Source organism: Vicugna pacos, chromosome 31 (assembly GCF_048564905.1).
Source record: "Vicugna pacos chromosome 31, VicPac4, whole genome shotgun sequence".
Taxonomy (NCBI): Eukaryota; Metazoa; Chordata; class Mammalia; order Artiodactyla; family Camelidae; genus Vicugna; species Vicugna pacos.
Window position 1 is genome coordinate 13712291 of NC_133017.1, and position 26943 is coordinate 13739233.

General features: G+C 44.7%; 1 protein-coding gene and 1 long non-coding RNA gene across 10 annotated transcripts; one reads left to right on the forward strand and one right to left on the reverse strand.

Moving 5' to 3' along the window:
* Positions 1-531: 531 nt before the first annotated feature.
* Positions 532-18877, reverse strand: SCRG1 (stimulator of chondrogenesis 1). 6 transcript variants are annotated; one of them, XM_072952614.1, is made up of 6 exons: positions 16523-16677; positions 15525-15659; positions 14968-15054; positions 14662-14871; positions 3304-3559; positions 532-759 (listed from the first exon to the last, which is right to left on the reverse strand). In XM_072952614.1, the coding sequence occupies exons 4-6, from the start codon at positions 14744-14746 to the stop codon at positions 705-707; spliced, it is 396 nt and encodes a 131-aa protein (XP_072808715.1). In that variant the 5' UTR covers positions 14747-14871; positions 14968-15054; positions 15525-15659; positions 16523-16677; the 3' UTR covers positions 532-704. The 6 variants fall into 6 exon arrangements, with proteins under 6 accessions (XP_072808715.1, XP_072808716.1, XP_072808717.1 ...); XM_072952615.1 differs by lacking the exons at positions 15525-15659; positions 16523-16677 and adding an exon at positions 18816-18877; XM_072952616.1 differs by lacking the exons at positions 15525-15659; positions 16523-16677 and adding an exon at positions 18181-18240.
* Positions 16834-25501, forward strand: LOC116286136 (uncharacterized). 4 transcript variants are annotated; one of them, XR_012065961.1, is made up of 7 exons: positions 16834-17149; positions 17570-17666; positions 17880-18012; positions 18863-19166; positions 19533-19649; positions 19739-19889; positions 24398-25501. It is a non-coding gene; the product is annotated as an uncharacterized lncRNA (long non-coding RNA). The 4 variants fall into 4 exon arrangements; XR_012065962.1 differs by lacking the exon at positions 19739-19889 and having other exon boundaries at positions 24398-24483; positions 24966-25501; XR_012065960.1 differs by lacking the exon at positions 19739-19889.
* The last annotated feature ends 1442 nt before the right edge of the window (positions 25502-26943 follow it).

Consider the following 26943-nt stretch of genomic DNA (forward strand, 5'->3'; position numbering starts at 1 on the left):
CATTACATGGTTTTATTAAATGTGTGTTTTGTATTCCCAGGAAAAATGGATACACCAGGGGTGTGTAGCGTAGTTTTAAGGATACAGCTATGTCTGTGAATGTTTTGGAATTTGAACTCTGTTCAAATTCTGTCTTGATTTTTAGCAAATATCTTAAACTTGAATTTGCATCTGAAAAGTGGGTTTAAGAATAATTACCTTGAAAGTTTTTGTTGTTTTTTAAGGAGCAAAATGCAAATGTGCTTAAAGTATTTGGCACACGTACTATATACACAAATATTCGCTCCCTTTTCCCCATTTACTGGAAGACTTCTAGTTTCCCTTCCAAGAATTCAGTTTATACCTGGTTCTTTTCATTAAGTATACATGGTCAAGAACTGTCAATTAAGAACTGAAAGTATTCTCAATTTTTGAGCCAGGTTTATGACTCTTCACCTAGGGGACAGAAAAGAACTCTTACTGAGCAAAGTGAACACCCTGCAGATGAAAGTTTTCTAGTCAAAAATTTTAAACAACATCCACAGAGAAAAATTGAGTTGAATTTTTATTACTGCTTATTTAACACAAGTTTACTTGTCATAGACAAGTAAGAATTTATAGAATCTGCTTTATTGCACTGCATAGAAACCAGAAATAGAGTTATGCTGTTAGAGTGCAGCTTGTGGGAAATTAGGTGGGGTGGTCTCCGGAATACATGAAGATTCTCACTGACGGTTGCAAGGAATCACAAAAGAGATCTTTGGTCCAAAGAAGACATCTCTGAAAGAAAGGAGAACATGAATTAAACTGAGCTGAAAGCTAAGATATATGTTAGTCTTTTCTGGGCTAACAGTGGGCAGTGATTTCCAGGATTTCAGATATGACTATTCTTTTTAGGTGAATAAAGTACAAAGAGAATGAGTGAGAGGACTTGCCGCAGGAGCAGCAAAGACCAAAAAGGTAATCAATTCTACTCTCCCCCCATTTGCCATTGACATCATTTATCTATAAAGTAAAGGAGAGATTGGGTGATTTCAAAACCTTACAATCATACCAAAAAAATTCATTTCTCTGATATGGGTGGGGATGGGCCATGGAGTTTATAGGTAAGAAACTGAAGATTAGAAATTTCTTAGAAAGCCAATAAATAGATATCTAGGTTTTACAGGGAAAGGTGTAATGTTAAGCTACTCAACCCTTGTTGGAAAGATTACATAAGGTAATGACAAAAATGATTGGAATAATATAAAATTGTATGTATGTGAACGGTAATATCGTGGTTACGGCTCATTAGAAATAAACAGCACGTCACGCACCACATGATGACTATAGATACTGCTTTTGTGTGATGTATTTGAAAGTTGCTAAGCGACTAAATTCTAAGTTATCAAAAGGAAAAAAATGTAACTATATGAGGTGATGGGTGTTAACTAAACTTACTGTGGTCATCATTTCGCAGCACATCTGGCCCTTGAACAACACAGCAGTAAGGGGCCCTGACCTGCTGTGCCGTCGAAAATCCATGCTTAACTTTATAGTCAGCCCTCCATATCCGCGGTCCAACAGTCGGGGATTCAACCAACCGCGGATGGTGCAGTACTGCAGTACATACTTAGTGAAAGAGATTTGTGTATAAGTGGGCCCACGCAGCTCAAACAGGTGTTGTTCAAGGGTCAGCTGTATACGTTTGTCAACTCATTGGTTTTTTAAAAAATATTTTTATTGAAGTATAGTCAGCTTACAATGTTGGGTCAATTTCTGGTGTACAGCACAATACTTCACTCATATAGGAACGTACGATATATTTGTTTCCATAGTCTTTTCACCATAGGTTACTGTAAGATACTGAATATAGTTCCCTGTGCTGTACAGTATGAACTTGCTGTTTTATGTCAACTCGTGCTGCACACCTTAAACTTATACCATGCTGTATGTTAATTATATCTCAATACAACTGAAAAAAAATAGGATGGCAAATTAAAATTTGTGTTTACAGGCAAAAAACCTGAAATATATTCAGTTATAGGTTGCTACTGGGAAAACAGTAACCCAAAATCAAACTGAAAATACTTTCGTATAGCCATACTTCTGTTCTCATCCATTAACGAATAATCATAAAATTATATTATAAAATGAATACATTTCAGTGAAGTAGTTTTAAGTCTTAGCATTACAAAAAAGCAAACATGATATTTTAACATAACATGGCGTTTCATGTATGTAGTCTGGGAAAAATTAAGTCACTTTATGGAATTGGTTAACTTAAGTTCATGATATCATCGTTTAACAGAGTGATTCTCAAATTTTATTATGTATCAGAATCACTTGGCGGGTTTAAGCCGTAATTGCGGTGCCTCCTCTCCTTTGGTTCTGATCCCGCTTGGGTATGGGGCCCAAGGATAGATTACGTTTTCCTAGCAAGAACTCACGTAGTGCTGAAGCTGCTGTTCCAGGAACCAAACCTAAGAACTAACTGGCTTGGTAGAAAAAAATATCTGGTTCAAATCAGAAGACCGGGTTCTAGTCCTGGTGCTGATATTAACTAGTTCTGTGGGATGGCGCTGGTCATTTCCTGTCTCTGAACCTTTCCTTGATAAGATGGTTATAGCTACCCTTTCTCTATCACAGATTTCTTAGGAAAATGAAAAATATGATGACGTATGTTGAAAGTAATTTGAAAAAAACTAATGTCAGTATAAAATAGCCAAAATCGTACTATTTGAAAGATTCCTCAATAACCAGAGGAAGATTACCTTAAAGTCAAGAACTAAAAATGTTTATTGATTTTTCCACCTTTGTATTACACTTAAAATACATCTACTTTCCAAGTCAGTGGATAACGTCTACTTAGTTAATTTCTGGTCAACTCATACATAGAGTGAGAAAGTTTTTCTTTGACCATTACCAAACTGTTTCATCCAGTTAGTTATTTGATCTCCTCACTGGGATCTTTTATTTAAAGCCCTTTATTAGTTTTCAAACTGGGTTAAGATGTCAGCCTTGAAGGTGACTTCAGCTACCAGTTGTGGTTAAAAATCAAACAGGCAACCAACTGATTGGACTGTTATTAATTTAATAGATTGGCATGGTATTAATTTTCTGGATTTCATTTAGTTTTACTAAAATATGCCAAACTCTATTTCTTAAATGAAAACATTCAATTTGGTACACAGTAGTGATGATTCTAGAAAACAGCTGAGATTTGAGCAGGATCTTTACTAAAAAGAGTGATTAATTTCAGCAAAGTCATTTTGAAGATGTCTTAAGAGAGAGTTGTTAAGCATACATTTCACAACAGTATATTTTGTGATTGCGTTTCCTTACTTTGGGCAGCAGAGCAATTCGCTGAAGTTGCAGTAACAGATCATCTCACATCCCTTCCCATCCCAGAAGTGATCCTGGACGTTTACATCAACCTTTGTCAGATCAGCTACTCCTTCTGGAAGATTGTGACAGTTGCGGTCTTTCAGTATCTTTCCGTAGCAAGAGAGGCGATTTGCAGGCATGGCTTGGACTCCTAGCAGCAAAGTTAGCCCGACGGTGACAGCAAGTACTATAAATTTCATTTTGGCTTTTGGCCCTGTGATAGAAGAAAAACCAAAATGTGTCAGTGGTGTTTTTGTTTTTTTTTTTTTAAAGATGGAATTCATTTGAACATAAAGTTCTGCAGCATTCTTATAAACTCTTGGATAGAGTGGGAGTTTTTTCTACTCTCTTTGAATGTGTTTTTTTCCAAGTATAGTTTTATGACCATCTGCAATAAAAGTCACTTAGAATATTTGTTAAAAATGAAATGCCTGAGCTCCACAAAGAAGTATGGAATGAGAATTATGTGGGGGAGGGGAGAAGGGAGATACTGTTAAGAGCCAGAATCTGCATTTTTAAGTGCACAAAGTCATTTATTTCATTTACGTTCAGTAGAGAAAAACTGCTTTTTCAAGCAGTAAAACTCGAGTAAATGTCTAGAACAGACAGCATCAGTGTGCAGTGTCTCTTGGACTTTGCATATCCTAACAACGTTGTCAGAGAACCTGGGTCCCACCCTGACAGAAGCAAAAAGCCCATTTATCCTGACACTGACAGATTATATTCCATAGATATATTTATAATTAAGTTTTTAAAACTTTCAGAATTATTTTGGGGACCCACTTTTTTGTTTTAAAACAGATTTCTAGTAGTTTGTGAGCTCTTATCCCAACATGGATCACATCTTAGCCTCGGCTGAAAACAGAGGCTTGAATTCCCCCTGGGAGAAATTTAGCTTGCTCTTGATCTCCTACCTTGACGGAGAGTTCACTGCTGATCAAATCAACGCATTCCACGGGTACCATCCCAGCGTTTCCCGTACTGGGAAATAATTTTCTGTGGCTTCCACCCACCAGTTCTACTTTGAACTGTTGGGAGTCGTACCAAGCAATGGTATCTAATTCCTATTTTAGGAGGTAACCCTTCAAGAGTAGTACTTGCATACAACTATGGAATATTCATTATCTATTGAATCAGACTTCTCTGGCTTCTGTATTAAATGTGAAAAAAAAATGGAGGCTCTTGTATTAGAGGAAGACTAGCAAAATAGTGAAGGAACCAGAATCACAGTCCACAGCCATTCAGATTCCATCTTGTGGGCAGGAGCCAAAGTACCTTTCCTACCTTTGGAGTATTAAAAAGCAGGGAAGACAGATATGCATGTTGTACTATGAAAGAGAACAATATGGCTGAAAGGAAATTTTAGTATGACATTTTCAGTGATTAGATACCCCTCAAAGGTCAATTGCTTTAAGCAAGATAATGTGGCTTTAAAAAGACTTAGTTATTTTAGAGCAGTTTTAGTTTACAATAAAATTGAAAAGAAGGTACAGATTTTGTATATATTCCCTGCCCTCAAAGGTGGATAGCCTCCCCCATTATCAGCACCACTCACCAGCATGGTACCTTTTTTTAACCAAGGATGAACCTACATTGAACCTACATCATGATCACCCTAAGTCCATAGTTTACCTTCAGTTTTGTGCTTTGTGTTGTACATTCTACGGGTTGGACAAATGTGTAATGACTTACATGCATCATTATATTATAATTCAGAGTGTTTTCATTGCCCTAAAATTCCTCTGTGCCCTGCCTGTTCATCTCTCCCCACCAATCCCCACCACTGCAGCAACCACTGATCCTTTTTATAGTCTCTATAGTTTTGCCTTTTTCATAATGTCCCATAGTTGGAATCATACAGTAGGTAAGCTTTTCAGATTGACTTCTTTTCAATATACATTTAAAGTTCCTCCATGTCTTTTCATGGCTTGACAGAGCTGTCTTTCTTTTCTAGTGCTAAATAATATTTCATTGTCAGGATGTACCACCATTTATTTATTTGTCTATTCACCTACTGAAGGACATCTTGGTTGCTTCCAAGTTTTGGTAATTATGGCTAAAGCTGCTTTGAGCCTTTATCATATGCTTATCTGCATATTTGTATCTTCTTTGGTGAACTTGTCTGTTCAAATCTTTTCCCATTTAAAAAAAATTAGGCTCGTGTTCCTAAGGGTTCTTTGTATATTCCAGACACAAGTTCTTTATTAGGTGTTTGCTTCCCCAACATTTATTGTTCATCTTTGACTTTCCTTTTCACTTTCTTAACAGTGGTTTTAAAAAAGCAAAAGTTCTTAAAATTGATGAAGTCCAGTTTCTCAATTTTTTTTGGTGGAATATGCTTTTGGTGTCATATTTAAGAAATTATTGCCTTACCCAAGATCTCAAAGCATTTCTCCTATGTTTTCTTCTACAAGTTTTATAGTTTTAGGTTTCACATTTAGCTCCATGGTCCATATTAGTTTCTTGTTTGGTTTGGTTTGGTTTGGTTTTTGGGTGGTTTTTTGTTTTTGTTTTTTTCTTTTTGGATACAGTGCATAATATGGATTGAAATTCTTTTTTTGTTTGTTGTTTTTCCTTTGGTTGTCTAATAGTTTCAGCACTACATATTGAAAAGACTTGTTTCTCCACTGAATTGCCTTTACATCTTTGTCAGATATCAGTTTTTAATATAGATGTGGGTGTATTTCTGGACTTTCTATGCTTTTTTGTTGAAGTGTTTCTTTATCTTTATACCAATACTACAGTTTTGATTACCATTGCTTTATAATAATTCTTGGAATCAGGTAGAATTAGCCGGGAACCTTTGTTCTTCTTTTACAAAGTTGTTATGGCAATTCTAGGTTTTTTACATTTTATTATGAATTTTTATTAATAGCTTGTCAATTTCTACAGAAAAAGCCTACTGGAATTTTGAGATTACATTGAATCTATAGATAAATCTGGGAGTATTGGCATCTTAATAATACCGGATCTTCTGATCTAGTCTCTGAACATATTTTCCATACTTTTATTTTTACTTATTTGTGGGTTTATATTTCAAATGTGTTTCTTATAGGCAACCTAGAGGTTGGTCTTGCATTTTTATTCAAACTGTCTCTGCCTTTTAAGTGGAGTATTGAAACCATTTACATTTAATGTGATTATTGACATGGTTAGGTTTAAATAAATCATCTTACAATTTGTTTTCTATTTGGTTCATCTGTTTTTTGTTCTTTCCCCCTCTTTTTATGTGCTCTTTTGGATTAATTGAAATTTTTTTTTATAATTTCACTTGACCTCCTTTGTTGGCTGCTAAGCTGTAATTCTTCATTTTGTTATTTTAATGGTTGATTTATGGTTTATAGTATCTATTTTTATTGATCATTGTCTCCTTTCAAATGACCTTATGCTGCTTTACATTAGTATAAGGACTTTGCAAAATTATATTTCTGTTTCTCTCCTCCCATCTTCTATGCTATTATTGGTATATATTTTACATACTTATGTGCTATAAACTCCCAAATATGTTATTTTTATTTTTGCTTAAACAATCAATTATATTTTAGGGGTTTAAAGAACAAGAAAAAAAAACTTACACATTTATCCGCGAAGTTTTCATTTCGAGTGCTCTTCATTCCTTTGTGTAAACCCGTATTTGCATCTGGGATCATTTCCCCTACACCTGAAGGGTATCCTTTAATGTTCTTATACTGTAGGCTTTCTGGTGATGAATTCTTTCAGCTTTTGTATATCTGAAAATATCTTTATTTCACCTTTGTTTTTGAACAAAGGTTATGGTATAATAGGTTACAGTATAATGGGTTGGCAGTTTTTTTCTTTCAGTGCCTTAAGGATATGTCTGTTTTAATGCCCTTTGCTAATTCCAACATCTGTATCAGTTCTGGTTTGGTTGCAATTGATTGATTATTCTAGTCATGAGTTCTGTTTTCCTGCTGCTTTGTGTGCTTGGTTATCCTTGATTGGATGACAGAAACCTTAAACTTCACCCTATGGGATGCTGAGTATTTTTCTAATTTTATAAATATTCTTGTGCTTTGTTTTGGGAGGCAACTAAGTTACGTGGAAAGAGTCTGATCCTTGCAAGGCTTGCTCTTATGATTTGTTAGGTGGCTCCAGATCAGTTTTCATGTAGGGCTAATCACTCCTCACTACTGAGGCCATTCCTTCCTGAGCAGACTACCCAGTGTCCTGTGAATTATGAAGTTTTCAGTCTGTCTCTGTGAGCATTCCTGGCCTTTTGTGAGTAACTGACACTCGGTTCTCTAATCCTTTCAGATATTTCCCCTCTGACCTTGGGTAGTTTCCTCATTTGCATACACTAATCTGTCTTCTGCCAAATACTTGAGTGGGGCCCTCTGCAGGCTCCAAGGGTCTGTCTCTGTGTATCTCTCTTCTCTTGGGTACTCTGCTCTGTGAGCGCCAGCTGCGTTGGCCTCTGCCTTCCCGCTCCATTTCTACAAGTCAGGACTCTATCCGAGTTCCCTCTCTCAAGGGAGTAGACTGGGGGACATTGTGGGGCTCACCTAATTTGTTTCCCATCTCCTAAGGAGCAATGTCCTTCCTTGTTTGAAATCCAGTGTTTCGACAAAGAGTGTTTCACATATTTTGGCTGTTTCTTGTTGCTGTTTCAAGAGTGTGGGCAGATCTGGTCCTTGCTGCTGCATCTGGGGCAGAAGTGATGCTTCCTGTGTCACTCTTACTACTTGTAGCTTATTCTTGGAGGGATATGGAGGACAGATGCCCAAATCTTACAGATTCTCAAGCCGAAATCTCAGAACTGTGTTTCTCCCTTCTTCTGCTCTCCTTCCCCAGGCTGAACTATGGTTCCTCTGATGCGCATCTCTTGGATAGGGTGAGTTGCTCTTTGGTCCCAAAATACAACAGAGAAGACCCAGTGTGGTTGCACGGGCTGCCCTTCCTACTTCTGGAGTCGTGCTTATATATTTTGTCCTCGGTGAAGCAGACTGCTGAAACACCTCCCAGAGTCACCCCCTCATCTCCAGGCCCAGATCTTCACGTACTTCCTCGGGTGATCCCTCTGCCCACACCAAGACCAAACCAGCAAGGTTTTCAGGAGAAGAGCAGCCACTGCTGGGTGAGAAAGGGATGGAACAGCACTGACATGGGACTCACTAACCCAGTGGTCCAGGAATTATGTGAGAGAGGAACAGGAGCAAGCTGGTTTCACTTAGCCCAAATGTTCTCTAGTGTCTCACTTGTGCCGGGCAGGGTCCTAAGTACCAGGAGTACCAAAGGAATTAAGGAGAATATCAGTAACTAAACCTGTCCTTCTCCGATAACTCTACTTTTCTTCGGGTGAAAGCTGAAGTCATTGCAACGACCTCCATGTGCAGCCTGGCTCCCTCCTCGTCACCTCCCTGAACTCACCTGCTCCTCCCCTCCTGTTTGTCTGCTCCAGCTGGTCCTCAGCAATGCTGGGTGCATGGGTGCACTCTTGCCTTCAAGGCTTTGCACTGGTTGTCTCCTCTGATAGGGGACCTCTCCCCCCCGAAATCTGCATAACTACCCCCCTCGCCCTCTTCAAGTCTTTGCTCACTTCGCTTCTTAGTAAAAGACCCACTTCACCATCCTATTTAAAATTCTGCCCCCCTCACACATTCTCAATCTGCTATTCCTGCTCCACTTTCCCATGGCATTTATAAACCTTTAAATTATGATGAAAATATTCTTATTGTGCCTCCTCAACCTTGAACGTAAGCTCCAGGAAGGATGTTGTCTGACATGAAGCCCCCGAAACAGTGCCTGGCACATCCGTGAAAGAAGGCATCACATATCCTCGTCTCCAGGTGCTGCAGTCAGGGCAGGAGGGGTTTCTCAGCCTGTAAACTCAGCGTCTGGTTGCAGAGAGCTGTTAGTGCCTGGAAGAGGTTAGGAAGCTGCCAAACCCTGAAATCTGCGTACCGTTGTTTTAATTTAAATGTATTGTATTTAATCATTTCTAAATAATCTGACTTTAAAGTGTACTTCCCAAATTTCTGGGTTTTGTTTGCTTCCTTGCTTCTTATCGAAACTAACATTTTTTTTTTTTGCCAGCTAGCTCATACCTGACTTAAAACATATATCTCTATGTATGTGCACATTTATCAGAAGACTCAATAACAAACACCACACCTGGTTTCTCTCTAACCCCTCTCACCAGATTTCTATCAAAAGGTTGGGTGTCTGGGGAGGAGTGGAGGGTGAGGGGAGGGAAGTTGTTGACTCTTTTCATCTTTTTGCCTAATACGTTAGAATTTTTCCTTTTTTTTTTTTTAGGTCTTTCACATTTTTCATATCTTTTACTGCTTTGATCTTCCTAGTTTTTTACTATGTAATCATGTTCTTATTTTTGGTAATCTAATTTAATGTTGTCTATTCCTTGTGGCTTTTGGATAAAGTCATGCATTTAGCCTATTTGGGCTCCAATTACCCTTTCTTATGTTTCCTGCATTTAAGTGTGGTTTGTTCTTACATTCATTTCATGACCATTAACATTTTATGCTTTCTTTCCATTAGCTGGTTCTAATTAGAGCCATAAGCCTGGTTGGCTATTTTTTTAAGAAAAATACTTTTTCTAAGAAAAAAAAGTAATAATACTCAGTCTAAAACATGGAAAATACAGAAAAGCACAGATAGAATAAAATTCAACTGGAGTTTCAACATAAAGAGAGCTGTTGTTAACACTTCGTGTGTTTCTTTGGGACATGCACTGGCGAGGGTGTTAAGGAGGAACTGAGGTGGCCAGGGACCCAGGGAAACTCTACGATTTATGTTCTGGGTGGGAGATAAGTTGGAGAAAGAGACTATAAACCAGGGGAGGGGTTGAGAAGGGAGAGCCAGATTGTAAGGTAACAAGCAAAGAGGGGAGGGACGAGGGAGTAGAGTGTGGAGCAGCTCAAGTCCAGGACGGGTATTAACGAAGGCTCAGCCCTCAGAGCGTCTCCACTGCTCTCTGTGCGTGAATGCAGACGTGCTCAAAGCTCGTCGCCCGGCACCCGCTGGCCTCTTCTACAGGCTGATTGATTACATGTATTGACATTACCACTCAGACAACAGCGTTTCATGTTGTTAAAGTATAAGGTTGCCAGCTAAAATGTGGGATGCTGAGTTAAATGTGCGTTTCAGATAAACCACAATTTTTCATATTAACTTGTTGCATATAAGTTACAGTTTCAACCTCTTGAGTGAATCTTGATAATCTATATTTTTTAGAAAAATTTTATAGATAATTTATAGAAAATAACTCATTATCAACCATTTAAAACCTATGGCAATAAAAGATGTAGAGCGTCCTTCCTCAGAATAAAAGAGACGCCTGGCTTCCGTGCTGGGCTCTTGCAGTATGCCGCCCCCTGCAGAAACGCTCGTCGTGTGGCTGCTGCTTCTCGACGTCAAGTCTCGCTTTAAGTGTCATTTCTTTAAAGGCATCCCTGGGCCCCCAGCCTACAGTAGTTTCAGCCTGGCTCTTGCAAGATGTCTCTTCTTTTCCCTAGTGACACTTATCACAATCCAGGTGGTACATCTGTGCGTTCACTCGTTCTACGTCTGCCATTCCCATCCGACAGAAAGAGAGGTTCTGTTCGGTTCACCATCACATACCCCGTGGCTCCCACGGTGCTTGCTTGGCCCATACTTGTAGAGTTGTATAAATGAGTCTCTGAAAACCCTTTTTTTTTTTAACCCTGAGCAAGAGCCTAGATTGGTGTCATGTCATCAGAAAGACTGACGACTTCTCAGGGCTGATCCTAAAGCCACCTTCCACTTCCCTTCCATCCCATCATCCAGCTGCTAAGCTGGCCAGATAGCTGGACCGCCATCCAGTCCTGGCCACACGCCTCTGCCTGGCTGTTTCCTCTCAGCTCTTCTCTCTATGTTAACTTCTGACCAAACAGTCCATCAAGGGCAAACCTCAAACCCATCCCTTCCTAGCATCCGTCCCCAATCTGGCCGTCCCACTCTGAGCACTCCCTTGTTCCATGTTCCCAAAGCATATCTGTATAATCTGTGCTACAAGAACTGAGAATTTGATTAAACAGTGTCTTGTCATGGTCAGCCTTTGTCATAAGCCCTTTCACCATATGGAGAATGTGGCTTCAGCTGGGCATGGGAAATTCACCAAAAGCTATATGACCACTTATGGAGCTGGTCATTCTGTGACTCTAGGGAAGATCTGAGAAGGTCATAAAGGGCTGGAGAGAACATGATAAGGAGTTTAGATTTTATTGAGTATATTGGGAAACCATTCAATGGTTTTGGCAGAATAGTGATGTGATCTGATTTATGTCTCAGAAGAAAACAATCCTTGGCTACTCTATGAAAAAACATGGTCATGGGGCAAGCTTGGGAGCAGAAGAAAAGAGGATGTTGGTGATAGTTGATTGAAGCTATGAGGCAAGAGGGAAGGTATCAAGGATGCATCTTAGATTTTTTGACCTGAGTGGTACTGACATTTATTGAGCTGAGGAAGAATTAGAAGGCGTCGACTGTGGGGGGAATGTAAGAGTCAGGTTTTGGACAAGTTGACTTGAGGTGCCTGTCAATCATGAAGTGAAGACGTTGAGCAGGCAGCTGAATGTGAGTCGGGAGGTCAGGGTCAGAAATACAAATGTGAGTCTTCAGGTGTTTACGGATAGTATTTGTCGCTGTAGGGCTGCAGGGACTGGGAAGAGAAGAGGGGAGGGACCGAGGCCCCGTGAGCCCATGTGTGGGGACTGGAGAAGGAGATGCCAGCGCTACAAAGGCAGGGACTGTCACCTCGCCTCCTCCTGCATCTCAGGGCGCCTGCTTCCATGTTGGGCTGGCAGCAGATGTTCAAAATGCATTCGCTGGAGGAAGGAACAAATGTGGTATGGGAGATGTGAGTGGGGAGGTTGCCCCGCCAGGGGCCCGTCTTGACTGTGTCCAGGCCAGAGCACAGAAGGGCATTTCTGTCTGCCTCAGTCACACACTGCCATGGAAAGTTCCACGCCTGGCAAGCACTCACTCACTGGCAGGCTTTTGGATTTTTTTTTAACACCTTATAAATTACAAGTCTGAACTGAAGTCTTCTTTCTTCCTTCATTTGAGTGCAGATAAATAGCTTTAACTGTTCTTTGGCAAATGGGAAATTGTCTGTACCAGTATGTTCCTATGATACACTGGTCTGTTTTTTCATTAAAAGACACCAACCTTAATCCTCAGCAATCCATCCAGATCATATACTCTCAAGTGCCAACAGAAGTGAAATGACTTTGGCCAATTCGAAGCAAATGGCTCTTTTTTTTTCCCCTCTTCTAGTTGAAGTACATGTACTAAAAATTCCTCCTGGAGTACACCCAAATTACAGCAGAAAACAAAGCTAAAAGCTGAACATCTGAAGGAATAACTATCTCTAGATAGTTACCCTTTGGTTTTTTTAGATTCAGTTTTGTGTAATTAACATCGTTCCCAGTGTTGTAAGTTACCATTCATATCCCAGCAGCGGCACAGAAAGGTCAATGCGGAGAACACAGAACTATGGGCAGAATGTTTCCAATTAAACAGTAAGTTATTCCCACCACCATGTAGGTTGGAAATTGAAAATTTTGGTTGTGTGAGGGTGTTTGGCACCAGAAAGCTTTTGAATGGTTGGAGTTAAGTGGAGACTTCAAAAGAAAATTATCTCATATTAAATGGCCAGCACTAAGAGGGCTGTGTCGTGCGTGTTCAGACCTTGGTGGAGCAGTGCTCCTGCAGACAGCGGGCATCAGTGCTGGGAACTGGGGTTCAGAGCCGTGGGATGGAACAAAGCTGATGGGTTGGACAGAAAGGGCAGTCCCTTTTCAGATTCCTTTCCTGACAGCAAGACAGAAGCAGAGGCTGCAAAAGCAAATGAAAATTCCAGCCCCAGAACTCGACATTTAAAATACCCGAATTAGAGTTGGAAGAGATTAAAATGGCCGTCCAGCCTGTGACGTTTCCCTTTCATCTTTCTTGGAGGCTGAAAGTCACTGTTAGTTTTTAAATTCTCTCTTTTTCTTATTAACTGTACCGGAAGAGGTTTGTGTTAGAATGAGAGAGTGCCGAAGGGAAACTCTTCCTAGCGTGGGTTAGAGGAACAGGGTGGTATGAGAAAGCTCTAAAACAGACCCTGTCAGCCCAGACACCCAGGGGACCTTCACCAGCAGAAAAGCAGAGTCCACGCTCTCCCTGAGGGGGACCTGCCCTCGCGCATCTCAGAGGATGCCAATGGGGTCCAGTCCTGCATCATTCTCATCATTTTCCTGGCCACAGTAAACCAGCTTCACTGGATGAAAGGACCAGCTTTTGGGGAGAGCTCTTCGCAGCCTATGTAACCAAGCTAAGGAATTTCAAAGAGGAATTTTTAGAAGCCCCAAAGGGAAAAAGGGTTCCCCGTATGGTAGTGATACAGACACTGTGTTGTGTTCCACAGTGGGGACACCAAGGATGAATTCAATGAATTCCCTCTTTGTACCACATGTTTTATACCAGTTTCTTGTTAGGAATCAGGACTTTTAAAAGCAAAAACAAAATAAAACAAAACAAAAAATTCGCTTTCTTAGACATTGCCATTAACTTCATGTAAGGCAGGAAGACAGAGACCCAGCTGCTTCATTAAAAAGAAATGAAGAGGCGTCATCACCTCCACAGAGCCCTGACCAGACTCAGAGCAGACGTGGGCTGTAGTGAGGGGCAGCCGCGAGGGACTGCCTCTTTTTAAGCTCTAATTAAGTGCCTTTCCCTTGAGTGCACATCTTCTCTGCTCTTTTCTTCAGATTCTTTCCCTTTATCCTAGGAAGCATCAACTTTCTCAAAGTGCACATGTATCACCTCCTCACAGCCCCTCTCTGACTCTCTCTTCCGACCCAGCACATAAATACACTTCTGCTCTCATCAAGAGCAGGACTTTGCAGTAGAAGAAACGACATAAGATGACTTTTTAAGAAAAGAAGGTACCTACCCTTTTTCTTCTTCTTTCCTTTGGTCTTCTTGGCGGAGGAATCTTCTTAAATGCTCCAACTCAGTGGGTGAGTTTGGGCAAAAGGGGAAGAGAGGAGGTGCTGGAAGGAGGTAACAGAAGGACCTTTGTCTGCCTGGCCCCCTCCGGGGACTGACAGCCTCACCGCTGCACCGGGAGGGGGTGGGAGGGGGCGGGGGGCCACCGGGCAGCAAGGACTGCCTCCCTGGCTTCTTCCAGACCAGGCGGCAGTGAACCAGTAGCTCCTTCAGAGAAGGAAATAACTGGTCTGTGTGAGAACCCCAGGGAGGCAGACGCTGGGAGCAACAAAATGTAGAACCTCAGGGACTAAAAAAGAACAGAGAGAGAGTGATTTTTACCTTGAGGGAAATGTGTGTCCGAGAGACAGAGACAAAGCGGAGGAGGCTCGGCCACTGAGATTCTGGAAGGCGTCCGGCCGAGCATCCCTGCCCCTTTCGTGCTTTCTTTGTGTGTGTTCTCACCAGGTGTTCCTCACCGTCCAGATCTCTTACTGTGACTGTCAGTAGAAGGTCTGTTCCCACTCACCAGGTCCTCACCCAGAGGCTCCTCTGTCACCAGAAAACAAAAAATGAAATGACGAAAAAAGAAATCTAGTCTGTGCCTCAGAAATCCAGCCACGAAAGGAATTTCAGTCTGGAGCAAACCGAGCTGGAAGCGTGGCACCGGCTCCTTGTCCTTTTGTCTGCGTTGTTTTCACTGCCTCGTGAGAGACGGTGGTGGAGCAGGGCGACCTGGGTGGAGAACGGGGAACGGCATCAGCAAGGGTCCTGGTTGGATTAACAGGGGCGGGAGGGTGGAGGGGAGGAGGTCACTTTGGGGACCACGGCAGCGTGGCCGGAACTGGGGGTGGGAGGGGGCACAATAGGAGGACCGGGAAGGAAGGGCACGGGGATAAAGTCCCTCCCTCTCTGATGAAAGTTTTGGATTTTATCCTGAAGTGGACAGAAAGGTGATGAAAACCGTTAGAGAGGATGAACCTGCCGACCGCAGCCTGAAAGGAGGGCGATGTGGGGGCAGAGGGGGCTGGAGGCGGGGAGAGGGATCCCCTGCAGGAGAAGAGGGCCAGCAAGCAGAACTGCAGCGAGCTTCTGTGAAACTGCAATTCGATGTCCATGTTCCGTGTAGGAGATGCTGAGCGGAGGGGAGGCTTTACTAGCTTCTCAAAGGTTTGGACTCTCGGGTGGTTGACGCTGCTCCTCACCTCGGACGAAGAACAGCGGCGAAGGACGGCTGGGGCTGGGCAGGAGCGCGGAGCTGGGGTGCGCTGGCTCGTGGATGTTGAGTGGAAGGCGCCCCGGGCTAACTGGGGTGTCAGCAGACTGTTGGTTAAATGCACCTGGAGCCCAGGAAAGCAGCACGGGCTGGAGAATTCGGGTTTTTCCACGAATCCACAGAACGTCAACTAAGTGACTGACGGAGTTTCTCACAAAAGGAGAGCGGAAGCCATGGCTGTCCCACTGCAGAGTGGCGGAGCCCTGACTGTGTGCCAAGCAGTCACACGTCTGAACTCATTTACTCTCCCTCCTGGGCCTCTTGTTGGCCCCATTTTGTAAACGAGGACCCATCGGAGACGTGGGGCGGCCTGCCCAGGGTCCCACACCCAGGAGACCCTGCAGTGAGGCTCTGGCCCTAGTGCCGCTCAGACAGGTTCCCGAGCGAGAAGGCAGCCGGGCTGAGATCAGGACCTCGGGGACCCCGGCCCTCCAGGGACGACTAGAGAAAGAGAACAGCGGAAGAGCGAGCGGAGCTGTCCCGGGAGTCAAGGGAAGCGCATTTCAGGGAGGAGGGAGGGGAGCGGAAGGCCCCGTGGACCCACACCCCCGGGATGGAGGAGCGCGCGGCAAACTGAAGACCCGCGAATCCCGGCGCGGTCCGCAGCCCCGAGAGCGGGCGTCTCTGGTCTGCGCTTTACTGCGGCCGCAGCCCGTGGCGGGGGTCCAGGAAGAGATGGGAGGCGTGTGTGCACCTGCCCGCACCCTTCCTTGGCGTGCGTAGCCCTAAGTTTCCTGTGCGGGTTACTAAGTGGAGACGATGCCACGGAGAGGGGTAATTTATGAGTATGAGGAACACGTAGGAATGTGTGAGTGCGAGGGAGAGGAGAACCACGGTTCAGGCCCCGGGCCTCCAGGGGCTCCTTTACGCCGCAGGGCGGGGCCCGCACGCGGCCTCCCGCCGGCGGGTTCTCCCTCGTCCTCTTACTTCCCTGTGCGTCTCATTGTTTTATTTCCTTCATTGCATTGCCCACGTTGTGTCCCTGTGTTTAATCTGGTAGCTGTTCAGAATAGTTGGTTCATTTTTATGTCCAGCAATTTCCACATCCCTGCTCCGGGGGTAACGGCCCGACACCCCCCCATCCCGTTCCCAGTCGCCCCGGAAAGACCGCTCCGCAGACGCACACGCGCATCGCGGCGTCCTCGCCCCTTGTGGCGTCTCAGGCACTGACGCGTCACCAGCTGGACTCCCCAGCATTTCGAGGGGGCATCGCTGAACACTGTTGATTTAGACACGTCCGCAGCTGTTCGTCCGGGGGTCCACTGGCCAGGGTTGCCCGTTTGAGAAGCAGCTGAGTTGCCAGCCACGACCTGCAACTGGAGAGGCTGTCCTGGAGGCTTGTAACTTGGGGTTCGCAGTTCACAAAACCTGAAACCAGCCTTTGTTTTCTTGTATGTGGGGGCCTTCTGATGGCCTCTTACTCAGACCTCTTGCTGAGCCCTGGCTTATGATGCTCTGGAGAAATCTGTCTCCAGAAAACCTCTGGAGCCTGCCAGAGTCAACCTCTTCTGTGAGGTGGATGAGGCCATTCAAATGTACTGCCCAGACTTCCAGGTAGCTATGCGATACTCACTATATGCGTGTGTCTGTGTGTCTTACATAGGTATATAAGGTCCAGTCAGGTTTATGACAAATAGAAAGTGTCCACAAATGAATGACAGAGCCATTTCGTGATACAGAACTTAAGCAGTTCTGTTGAAAGCATTGGTATTAAATTTGAAAAGCGAGCCGATTAGTATTTCCTAAAAAACAAACAACAACAACAACACATCCTTCCAGTCAGTCAGAGGAAGGCCCAGGAGACGTCTTAGGTGTAAACAAATTTAGACCTTGGACCTCTTAAGCTTGTGGGAAGAAATGGGAACACATAAGCCCTGCTCCGGCCCCTCACCTGGGAGCTCCCGCCTGAGCCCTGATTTACAGCCTCCCGCTTCTCGGTCCCGTAAGTGACTCCTTTTCTCTTGTTTCCTTCAGGCTTAAATCCTTCTGGAGTCACCGAGGGCGGAGAGAAGCCACAGCTGGTTTCAACCTTCACAAGTTCCTCCCAGGAGAGAAGTCGGACCTGTTTTATGTGAGTGTCCTTGACAAAAGGAGTTCCAAAATAATCCTGGTCCCTGAAAACTAATTCCCAGTGTGTCTGCTGAAAGAACAGCGAGCCACAGACAACATGACTTTTTAAAATTTCTTTAGCGTCTTTCATCAGTTAAAAAGAAACCATTCACCTGTTCTATTTTGGAACTCAGTAACAGTATTCTTTTTGATTAGAACTAAAATTTCCCTTAAGATTTCCTCTGGACTTGCGACATTTGTGCTGAGGGGTAACTTTTCAGTCGGGGGACCTGAGGCTCCAGAAGATTGGGCAGGAAGGCCAGGATCACACAGCTGGTGAGCAGTGGAGCTGACACTGGAGAGACCACGTGAGTCCGCTGTTGGCCTGGTGCGTCAGCGAGCAGCAGAGGGAGTCGGGGGGGAGGCACACACGGCTCACGGAGCCGCAGCCCGCAGCCTGTGTGTAAGCGAAACGCTTCCCCTCTGGGACTCGGGGCCTCCCTGGCGCACCCCCTCAGTCTACGGTCCGTTAATACCTGGCCGGAGACCAGTCTCCTGGGGACACGTATAACCTTGAATCGGCTAACCGGAGTTTCCTGCAAAGTCAGATAGGAGAAACTGCCAAAATGTCCATCCTTGGGAGAGAGCTGCTAAGTGATTCTAATTCCAGGAGTCAACGATAGTGCCAGACACTCAGTGTGTATTTGTTACGTGAATGAATGAGTTAATACACAAATGAGCGAATGGGTGAAATACGTGGGGAGAGGGTAGGTTCTTGGTTATGATTCTTCATTCAGTAAGTACTTACTGAGTGTCTGCGTGTACTGGGTGGTGCTGCGGTGTCTCTGAGGACCAGGCTGAGCGGCTAGCCAGCCAGGCTACCCAACCTGCTGTAAAGCCTCCGTGCTCTGCCTCGTCAAATAAAGGGTTTAATTGACGGGTTTTACGGTCAGTTCCATTTTCCACTTTTTGTGAGTGTATGATTCTCGGTATCTTTTTAAAGAGAAACTGTAACACTTTAGAGTAGTTTTAGATTTCCAGAAAAAGTTGCTAACAGGACAGAAACTTCCTATATACGTAGACCTGTTATTTAATATCCTACAATAGTATGATACCTTTGTTGCAATTAATGAATCAATATTGACATATTATTTTTAAGTAAAGTTCATACTTCGTTTTTTTCTTGGCTTTTCCCTCTCGTCCTCTGTCCTGCTCCAGGACCCCCTCTGGATACCACGTGGCATTTCCGCTCACCTCTCCTTAGGCTCCTCTGGGCCGTGACAGTTTCTTAGATGTTCCTTGTTCTTGATGACCTTCACGGGTTTTGAGTACCGAGTAAGTGTTCTGCAGATCATCCTTCAGTTGAGATGTGTCTAGTATTTACCACCTGATTAAATGCGGGCTGTGTGTTCTGGGAAGAAGACGTGTCCTGGGATAAATAATTCTATCAACCGGGGCCCAGTGCTTCTGTACAGCACCCTTTGCCCTCGGTTTTATCGGCTCCACTTCCAGAGTTGCTCAGGTCAGCCCATTTCCCTCCCCTCGCCCCTCAGTGAGATTGTTTTGTACATTTGTAATTCTGTTAGATTGCTCGGTCACATTCTACATTCCACCCTGGAATACCCCAACCTCTTAAATATGTTTTCTTAACTTGCACGCATTAAGGATCAGTCTTTGTGCTGTAAAGGTCTGTGGGTTTTGACAAAGCCCGGTGTTAATGATCCACTGTTACATTATGATACATTATGAGTGGTCTCCCTGCCCTAAAATAACCCCTTGTGCTTCGCCTGTTCAGCCCTCCCCCTGCTAGGCGCTCAGCAACTACTGGATTGGTTTTCAGGTTTTTTGTTTTTTTTTGTAACTTTATTTCTTTTTCTTTCAATTGCAGGTACTAGAAATTGAACCCGGGCCCTTAGGCACACTAAGCACGCACTCCGCCCCTGAGCTGCACGTGACTGCTGACCTCTCTGCCGTGTCTACAGCTTTACCTTTTCCAGACTGTCAGGTAATCGGAACTATGTAGTATGTGGCCTGCAGGAACTGGCTTCTTTCGCTCAGCAATACGTATTTGAGAGTCATTCGCGTACTTTCTAGGGTCTGATAGTTTACTTCTTTCCGTCACTGAATGATTTTCCATTACACTGATGCACCGCAGTCTGCTCATCCTTTCACCTGCCAAAGGACATCTTTGCTGCTCAGTGTTTGCATCGTAAATATAAGAGGTGCCATCAACTTTGGTGTGGACGTAAGTTTTCACAGGTTTTGATCAATATCTTCTTAACGTTGTTCAGGTTGATGGTAATTGTTGCCCTGTAATCATCTAGCTTCTACGTGGCTTCTCAAGTATAGCTATTTTAAAAAATAATTTTCACATAGTAAATCTGTTCCGAATCAGGCACCATTTTTAAAAAATAAAAGTATAAATAGTGAACTCATAAATGTTTTATGGAAAAAGAGAACTCTGAAAAATGGCAATTTAGAAGTATTTACATCGAATGTTCTTTGAAATATGAGCAGACATGTGGTCTGCTGGGGCCATTCCTTTTACATTGCGAACAGAGAAATTTATAGGTGTTAAATTAGCTGCAAAAATGTTCCTTTATTGCTCCCTCACTAGTAAAACATGTTAAAAGGTGTGTGTTTGGAAATCCAAATAAAAGCATTTGCAGGTTGAAGTAATAAATACAACACAGAATGAGATGATCAAACCCAGCTCCCTTTGTGTGTGTATATATTGGCCAGGACACAGGAAGTGCAAGAAATAGTAAGGTGTGGAAATATTTCCCCTGGATATTTCATCTCTAAATACATGATACGTTTTACATACAGTATGATTCTATTAGAACATAACTTACTGTTTCACAGGATACAGGTGTGCCTTAGAGTGGGAGGCAAGTATGTTCACTGGAAATCTAAAATATGATAACAGCTCCACCAAAAAGGAAAAAAAGGCCTTTCCGTAACACTGTCTTCCATCCAATGGCAAGTTGGATCCCTGCCTTTATTACTAGAATTCCAAAGAGGGCTCCTTTGCAGATGAATTAAGAGAAATTGTCCCCACGCTGTTCCCATGTTACAGACTTTTCACTGCACTTCCCCACAGAAGCCAAGTGACCTGTGCTGTCCGGACCAGCAAGCTCAAGTATGAAACATCCTGGCATCCAGAAAGCGCCCACAGTGTATGCTGGGCTTTGTGTCTTAAGTTACTCGATGGACAGTATTTCAGAAAGTGGAGCAGGCCAGGTAGCAGTGAGAATGAGGGGCTCAAGGCCGCCGTCCGAGTTCATGGATTCCTCTTGTCTGTAGAAACGACAGAAAATGAATGAGTTCAAACCAGGCTGGCAAATGCCGGGGTTTTCTTCCCCGACCTAGACGTTCTGGGGATCTCGGCACTTGGAGCCTGACTGCTAGGGAGGCGAGGAGGACTGGCTTCCCAGGGAGCCGGGCGGGGAGGGGGGTTAGGGCTTTATCAGCTGCTCAGTGGAAGAAATTCAGGAGAGAATCCGTGGGAGTCTGATTCTCTCTGAAACAAGACACACCTTGTGCTCTGTGTCCCTCAGGCTTTAGCTGCGTCCCACACGGGAAAAAGCCTGATAAACGCCTCGGGACAAACTATCACCGAAGATTTTCAAGTATTCCAGCTTCCCAGAAACATTGGCAGTGATTTGAAATTTTTTTTTTAAGCTGGAGAAGCAGCAAGACAGAACCGGACCATGACCCCGGGGGTCTCTGTTGCTTGTTCCCCGAATCCGCTCCATTCGACCAGTGTGAGGAGCGTCGGTACACAGGTCTGAGGGAAGGACTCTTACGAACAGTTCTTCCCAGTGTCCCGCGGATGTGCCAGGTTAAACTCACCGGGGGCCCTCCAGCAGGAGGAAGATCGGGACCCTGTCCCCCTCCCTTTGGAGGTTCAGCCTCTGAAGGGCTGAGAAAGCCCTGAAAGAGGTTCCCTTGCAGCAAAAAGACCCAGTAAAGTCCTCTCAGGAAAAAAGAGGGAGTCTGGGTCATCACTCTAGGCCCAACACCAGCGCCCAGAGGTTTGTGGGCACAGCATGTTCTGGGCACAGTGTGTAGCTGTGGTTAGGAACCCAGTGAGACGGGCCACCTTGGCAGAGCGGTCGTGCGGACGGAACAGTGGCTGACTGTGTGAGCGTAAATCCAATAAGCTGTCGTCCTGGGAGTCCGTGTCCTCAGGGCCACCCGGCTGCCTGCTCAGGGCTCTGAAGCAGAAAGGAGGTCCTTACAGTAGGACAAGGACTCACCAGAGCCTGTCGGAACCAGCTGTCAATAGTGACACCCCGCAGAAGTGATTAAGGTCAGAACTTTTAATGGACTGATCAGTTCTTTTTAAAAAGCCTGGAATTTTGAAGCAAGACTGATCCCTTTGGACTAAGTAAGTTCCCAGGGTTCCTGGACAGTTTGAGGAATGGGGAGTCCTTAAGAGAGAGACACTGAAGTACCTACAACGTGGAGGGATGGAGGCTTCGTGACATCCTCAACTTTCATCATACATGTCACTGCAAACGGCAGCATTTCCTTCCTTCTTATGTTATTTCACTGTGTGTGTGTATAAACTGCCGCTCCTTTATTCATTCATCTGTTGATGGTCACTTCTGTTCTTACCCTGTTTTGGCCATTGTAAATGATGCTGCTGTGAAGACGGAGGTGCAGATAGCTCTTCAATATAGTGTTCTCATTTCCTTCCGGTAAATCCCAGAAGTGGAGTTGCTGGACCATGTGGTGGTTCTGTTCTGTTTTGTTTTTTAATTGAAGGACAGTCAGTTTACAATCTTGTGTTAACTTCTTTTTTCTTTTTAACTTTATTTTATTGAGTTATAGTCATTTTACAATGTTGTGTCAATTTCCAGTGTAGAGCACAATTTTTCAGTTAGACATGACCATACATGTATTCACTGTCACTTTTTTTTTCACTGTGAGCCACCACAAGATCTTGTATATATTTCCCTGTGCTATACAGTATAATCTTGTTTATCTGTTCTGCATATGCCTGTCAGTATCTACAAAGTTTGAACCCCAGTCTGTCCCTTCCCACCTGCCTCCCCCTTGGGAACCCCAAGGTTGTATTCTATGTCTATGAGTCTGTTTCTGTTTTGTTTTGTTTTGTTTTTTTAGATTCCACATATGAGCGATCTCATATAGTATTTTTCTTTCTCTTTCTGGTTTACTTCACTTAGAATGACATTCTCCAGGAGCATCCATGTTGCTGCAAATGGTGTTATGTTGTTGGTTCAGTGTTGTGTTAACTTCTGGTGTACAGCATTATAGGTTATTACAAGGTATTGAATATAGTTCCCTGTGCTGTACAGTAGGGCCTTGCTGTTCATTTATTTTATGTTAGTATCTGCAGATCTCTAACTCCCAATTTATCCCTTCCGCCTTTCCCTCCCTGGTAACTGTAAGTTTGTTTTCTATGTCTGTGAGTCTGTTTCTGTTTTGTAAATAAGTTCATTTGTGTCACTTTTTTCTTAGATTCCACATATAAGTGATATCAAATGATATTTTTCTTTCTCCTTCTAGCTTAATTCACTTAGTATGAAAATTTCCAGGTCCATCCATGTTGCAGCAAATGGCATTATTTCATTCTTTTTATGTCCGAGTAGTATTCCATTGTATAAATATACCACAATGTCTTTATCCAGTCATCTGTCGATGGACATTTAGGTTATTTCCCTATCTTGACTACTGTAAGTAGTGCTGCTATGAACATTGGGGTGCATATCTCTTTTCAAACTAGAGGTTTTTTTTCTGGATATGTGCCCAGGAGTGGGATTGCTGGATCGTATTTTCATTTTTTAAGGAATCTCCACACTGTTTTCCAAAGTGGCTGCACCACATTACATTCCCACCAACAAAGTAGAAGGGTTCCCTTTTCTCCACACCCTCTCCAGCATTTGTCATTTGTGGATGTTTTAATGACGGCCATTCTGACTGATCTGAGGTGATAACCTGATTGTAGTTTTGATTTGCATTTCTCTGATGATTAGCGATACGGAGCATTTTTTCATGTGCCTATTGACAAATGGTAGTTCCATTTTTAAAGAACAAAAAGTAGAACTTTGCCCATTTTTAAATTGGATTATTTGTGGATTTTTTTTTTTTTGCTGTTGAGTTGTACAAGTTCTTTATACACTTTATATATTAATTAGCCCCCTGTCAGGTATAAGATTTGCAGGTATTTTTTTCCCCATTCTTAGGTTGTCATTTCATTTTCTTGATTGTATCTTTTGCTGTGCAGCCTGGGCATTTGGACACTCTATACCCTGGATAATTTTTTTTCCCAGTAGCTTGGGAGCTTAAGAAGAGGTCTTTAATCCCCCATGGTTTAAGGAAATTTTCCTCAACATGCCTCGGTGTCAGAAGCAGCCAGTTGAGTGGGAACAAAGCATGAAGACTGAGAACCCCACTGGTGAATCAGCTCTGCTGCCAGGAGTGAGAGCTCTAAGCTCAGGGGTCATCTGTCTTGGGTCGAAAGCAAGTACTCACTGTCCCCTCCATTTGTCAGGCCCAGGGCGGGATCTGCCCACCTGCCCCAGTGGGATGAACTCTTAGGAAATTCATGTGCAGGTTGCCACTCTGTAGACCACTCCCGTGGACACTGATGCAGTTTCCTTTAGGTTAATTCCGTAAGTTGCAATTCAAAAAAAAAAAAAAAAAAAGACTTGCCATCACAAGGAAACCACTCTTAGTTGCTCCATTTCCTGGAGCCTACAGCATTTTTTTCTTCTCCCCCAGTCCAGCTGGCAGAATGCCTGGGACAAGATGTATCCAATTCAAGTCAAAGCAGAGCTGTTTTGAGAGAAGCAGATGGCCCACCTAAGGTGAGAAAATGACTTTCTTGGGGGGAAAGGCAGGGTGGTTTCTCATCCCTTCCTCCAGGAAGGCAGGAGTGAGGGCAGCAGGCAAAGCCAACAGGACAACAGTACAAAGGCGCTCCACAGGGGAGCGGGGTCCCTGGTGCTGAAGGAGGCGGGCGGGGGGCATCCCCCAGGCAGGCTGAGGGAACTGCCCACCTGCATGTTAGAGGGCCCCAGAAGTCAAAAATCACCCCCATCAGAGGAGGTAGCAAGAACCAGGACGTACGTGAAGAGGCCCATCAGTACCCTGACCCGTGGGAAGATGGGCCGGGGACAGGCTCAGAAAAACGACCGAACGTAAAACAAAGCAGTGAGAATTGTACCGGGTGGGCTCCGTCTGCACACACCCGGACCCGTGTGCTCGGAGGTGCGGTAGACGGGTCACCTGTATGTGTTTAGCGAAAGGGGGGCCAGGCGTGGAGAATCTGTTGCGGGTTATGTAACAGTTTTCCCGGAGGCTCCTCGTGCTCTGATCACCCGGAAAGCTCGTTCTACTCCGAAGGCTTTTCCAGTATCCGGACGAAACATCACTCACCTTCACCCAGCTCTTTTGCTCTGCGTCTTTGTTCAGCAAATAACATTCTGATTATGAATTTTGTCTCCCAGCCACCTTGAGACTGGGGGCGGGGGGTGGGGATTGAGGAAGCAAGTTTGGGGGCCACTGGAAAGGTTTACTGTGTACTTGGGACAAACACCTAAGCCTGTGTTTTGTTTGCTATGTCAGTCTTCCGAGGGTTTGGTTGGCATAGGCGGTCCTGCCACCTGCACAATCTGGTACAGACCAGATCCACTCAGACCCGCGCAGCCGAGTCCGGAGCCCAGAGCGCTGGGGCCTCCTTCTGACGCCGGCCTGCAAGCCTGGGCCTGGGCCCGTCTTTAAGCTCAACATAAACTGTCCCCCGGAGTCATCTCCCTCTTTGCCTCTTTAAAATCATTAGAGCATAATTCTAAATAAATCAGCAGAGGATAATTCTAAATCTCATCATCTGTGCAATGCATTCTAGTATCTTCTTGCCTTGAACCTTAGGTAACAAGCCGCGTTACCTGTCATCACCCCATGGCCACAGTCTCACCAGGTCACCAATGTCACCAGTGGTCCTTCTCGTCCTCCTCACCTTGAGAGGTGGGCCACAGGGAGGCTGCACGATGATGTCCCGAGGGCCGTCAGCAAGGGGTGGGAAAGGAGGGGTTGCGCTACCAAACCCAGTCCCTGCCCAGAGCCCCCTGTGCCCCTGTTCAGGTGAGCTGGAGGCAGGGTACTCTGGGTGAAATGAAGGGCAGTGTGTCCTTGTCCTCCGGAGCAGGATGAGGATGGCGCACCTGGCCCTGTGCTCTCAGCAGCCGTGGGCCAGGGCAGAGCTCGGCCTCCCCCACCAGAGAGACCGTGAGCTCCTAGGACCTGCCCCGGGCCTTCCCACCCCCCGACTCATAAAGGCATGTCCTTCAAGTAGTCTCGGGGTCATCTCCTTCCTGGGGAGTGACTGGTCAGCCCGGGCTGCCCTGGGTGGATTGTCCGCACTAGTGGTTCGCTGTGAGGCATTTGTCCATGGGTCCTTTAGCCGCCAGCAGTTGTTGCCCATCTCCAAAATGAGATGGAAGCAGCCGTGACCCACCTCTGGAAATTATCTACCAAAATTGCCCTGGACCCCTTGAAAACAGCAAACCGTCTTCCCTTTAAAGGCAAAATAGAAATACCAGCATTATATGTTAATGTCTTCTCCCCTCAACTGGGAGAATTGGCCAAAGGACTAATATGGATGGCTCTTGTAAAAATGGTCCTGAAATCATCATTCGTAGCACCACGGGGCTGCTGACGGTTCTGGAAGGGCAGGCTGGGGGCGGGCAGGCCGGGGCGGGGGTTGAGGGGGCAGGCGGGGGCTCTGGCTGATCTCTCATGGACAAGGCTACAGCTGCGTAGAGACTGAGTACCTGGAACAGAGCTGCACTGTGCACCCAGCCCCTTCTTCCTCTTGACCTACTGTGAGCCAGTGCATGTCGCAAGCCTCACGCTACAGGCCAGCTTAATAGATTTAGTTTTTGAGTAGCTCGCATCGTGAGCTCAGCGTCTCCTGCAAAAAGTGTCCACGGACGGCTGAGGCCTTCTCTGTCTTTGCTGATGTTGAATTTGCCCAACAGTTTCACCTAAGGTAGCCTTTTCTCGGAAGGAAGGGAGGCCTGACAGTGACGGATTACACACTACCTGTGTTTCCTGTGGCAGCTCTGTGAGGTTACTGTCCCCACCATGTGGGGGTGGGGGGCGGCGCGGGGCAGGGAGGGAGCCGCAGCACGATTGTGTCACTTGCTCCGGGCAGCAGAGTAGCTGGAAGCTGTCTTCTGCTCAGCGGTATGCGGCAACGAGGTGATGATACTGGAGAGGTCGACTTTAGGATTTAAAACCAGGCCTGTCTGACCCTAAAGCCACTC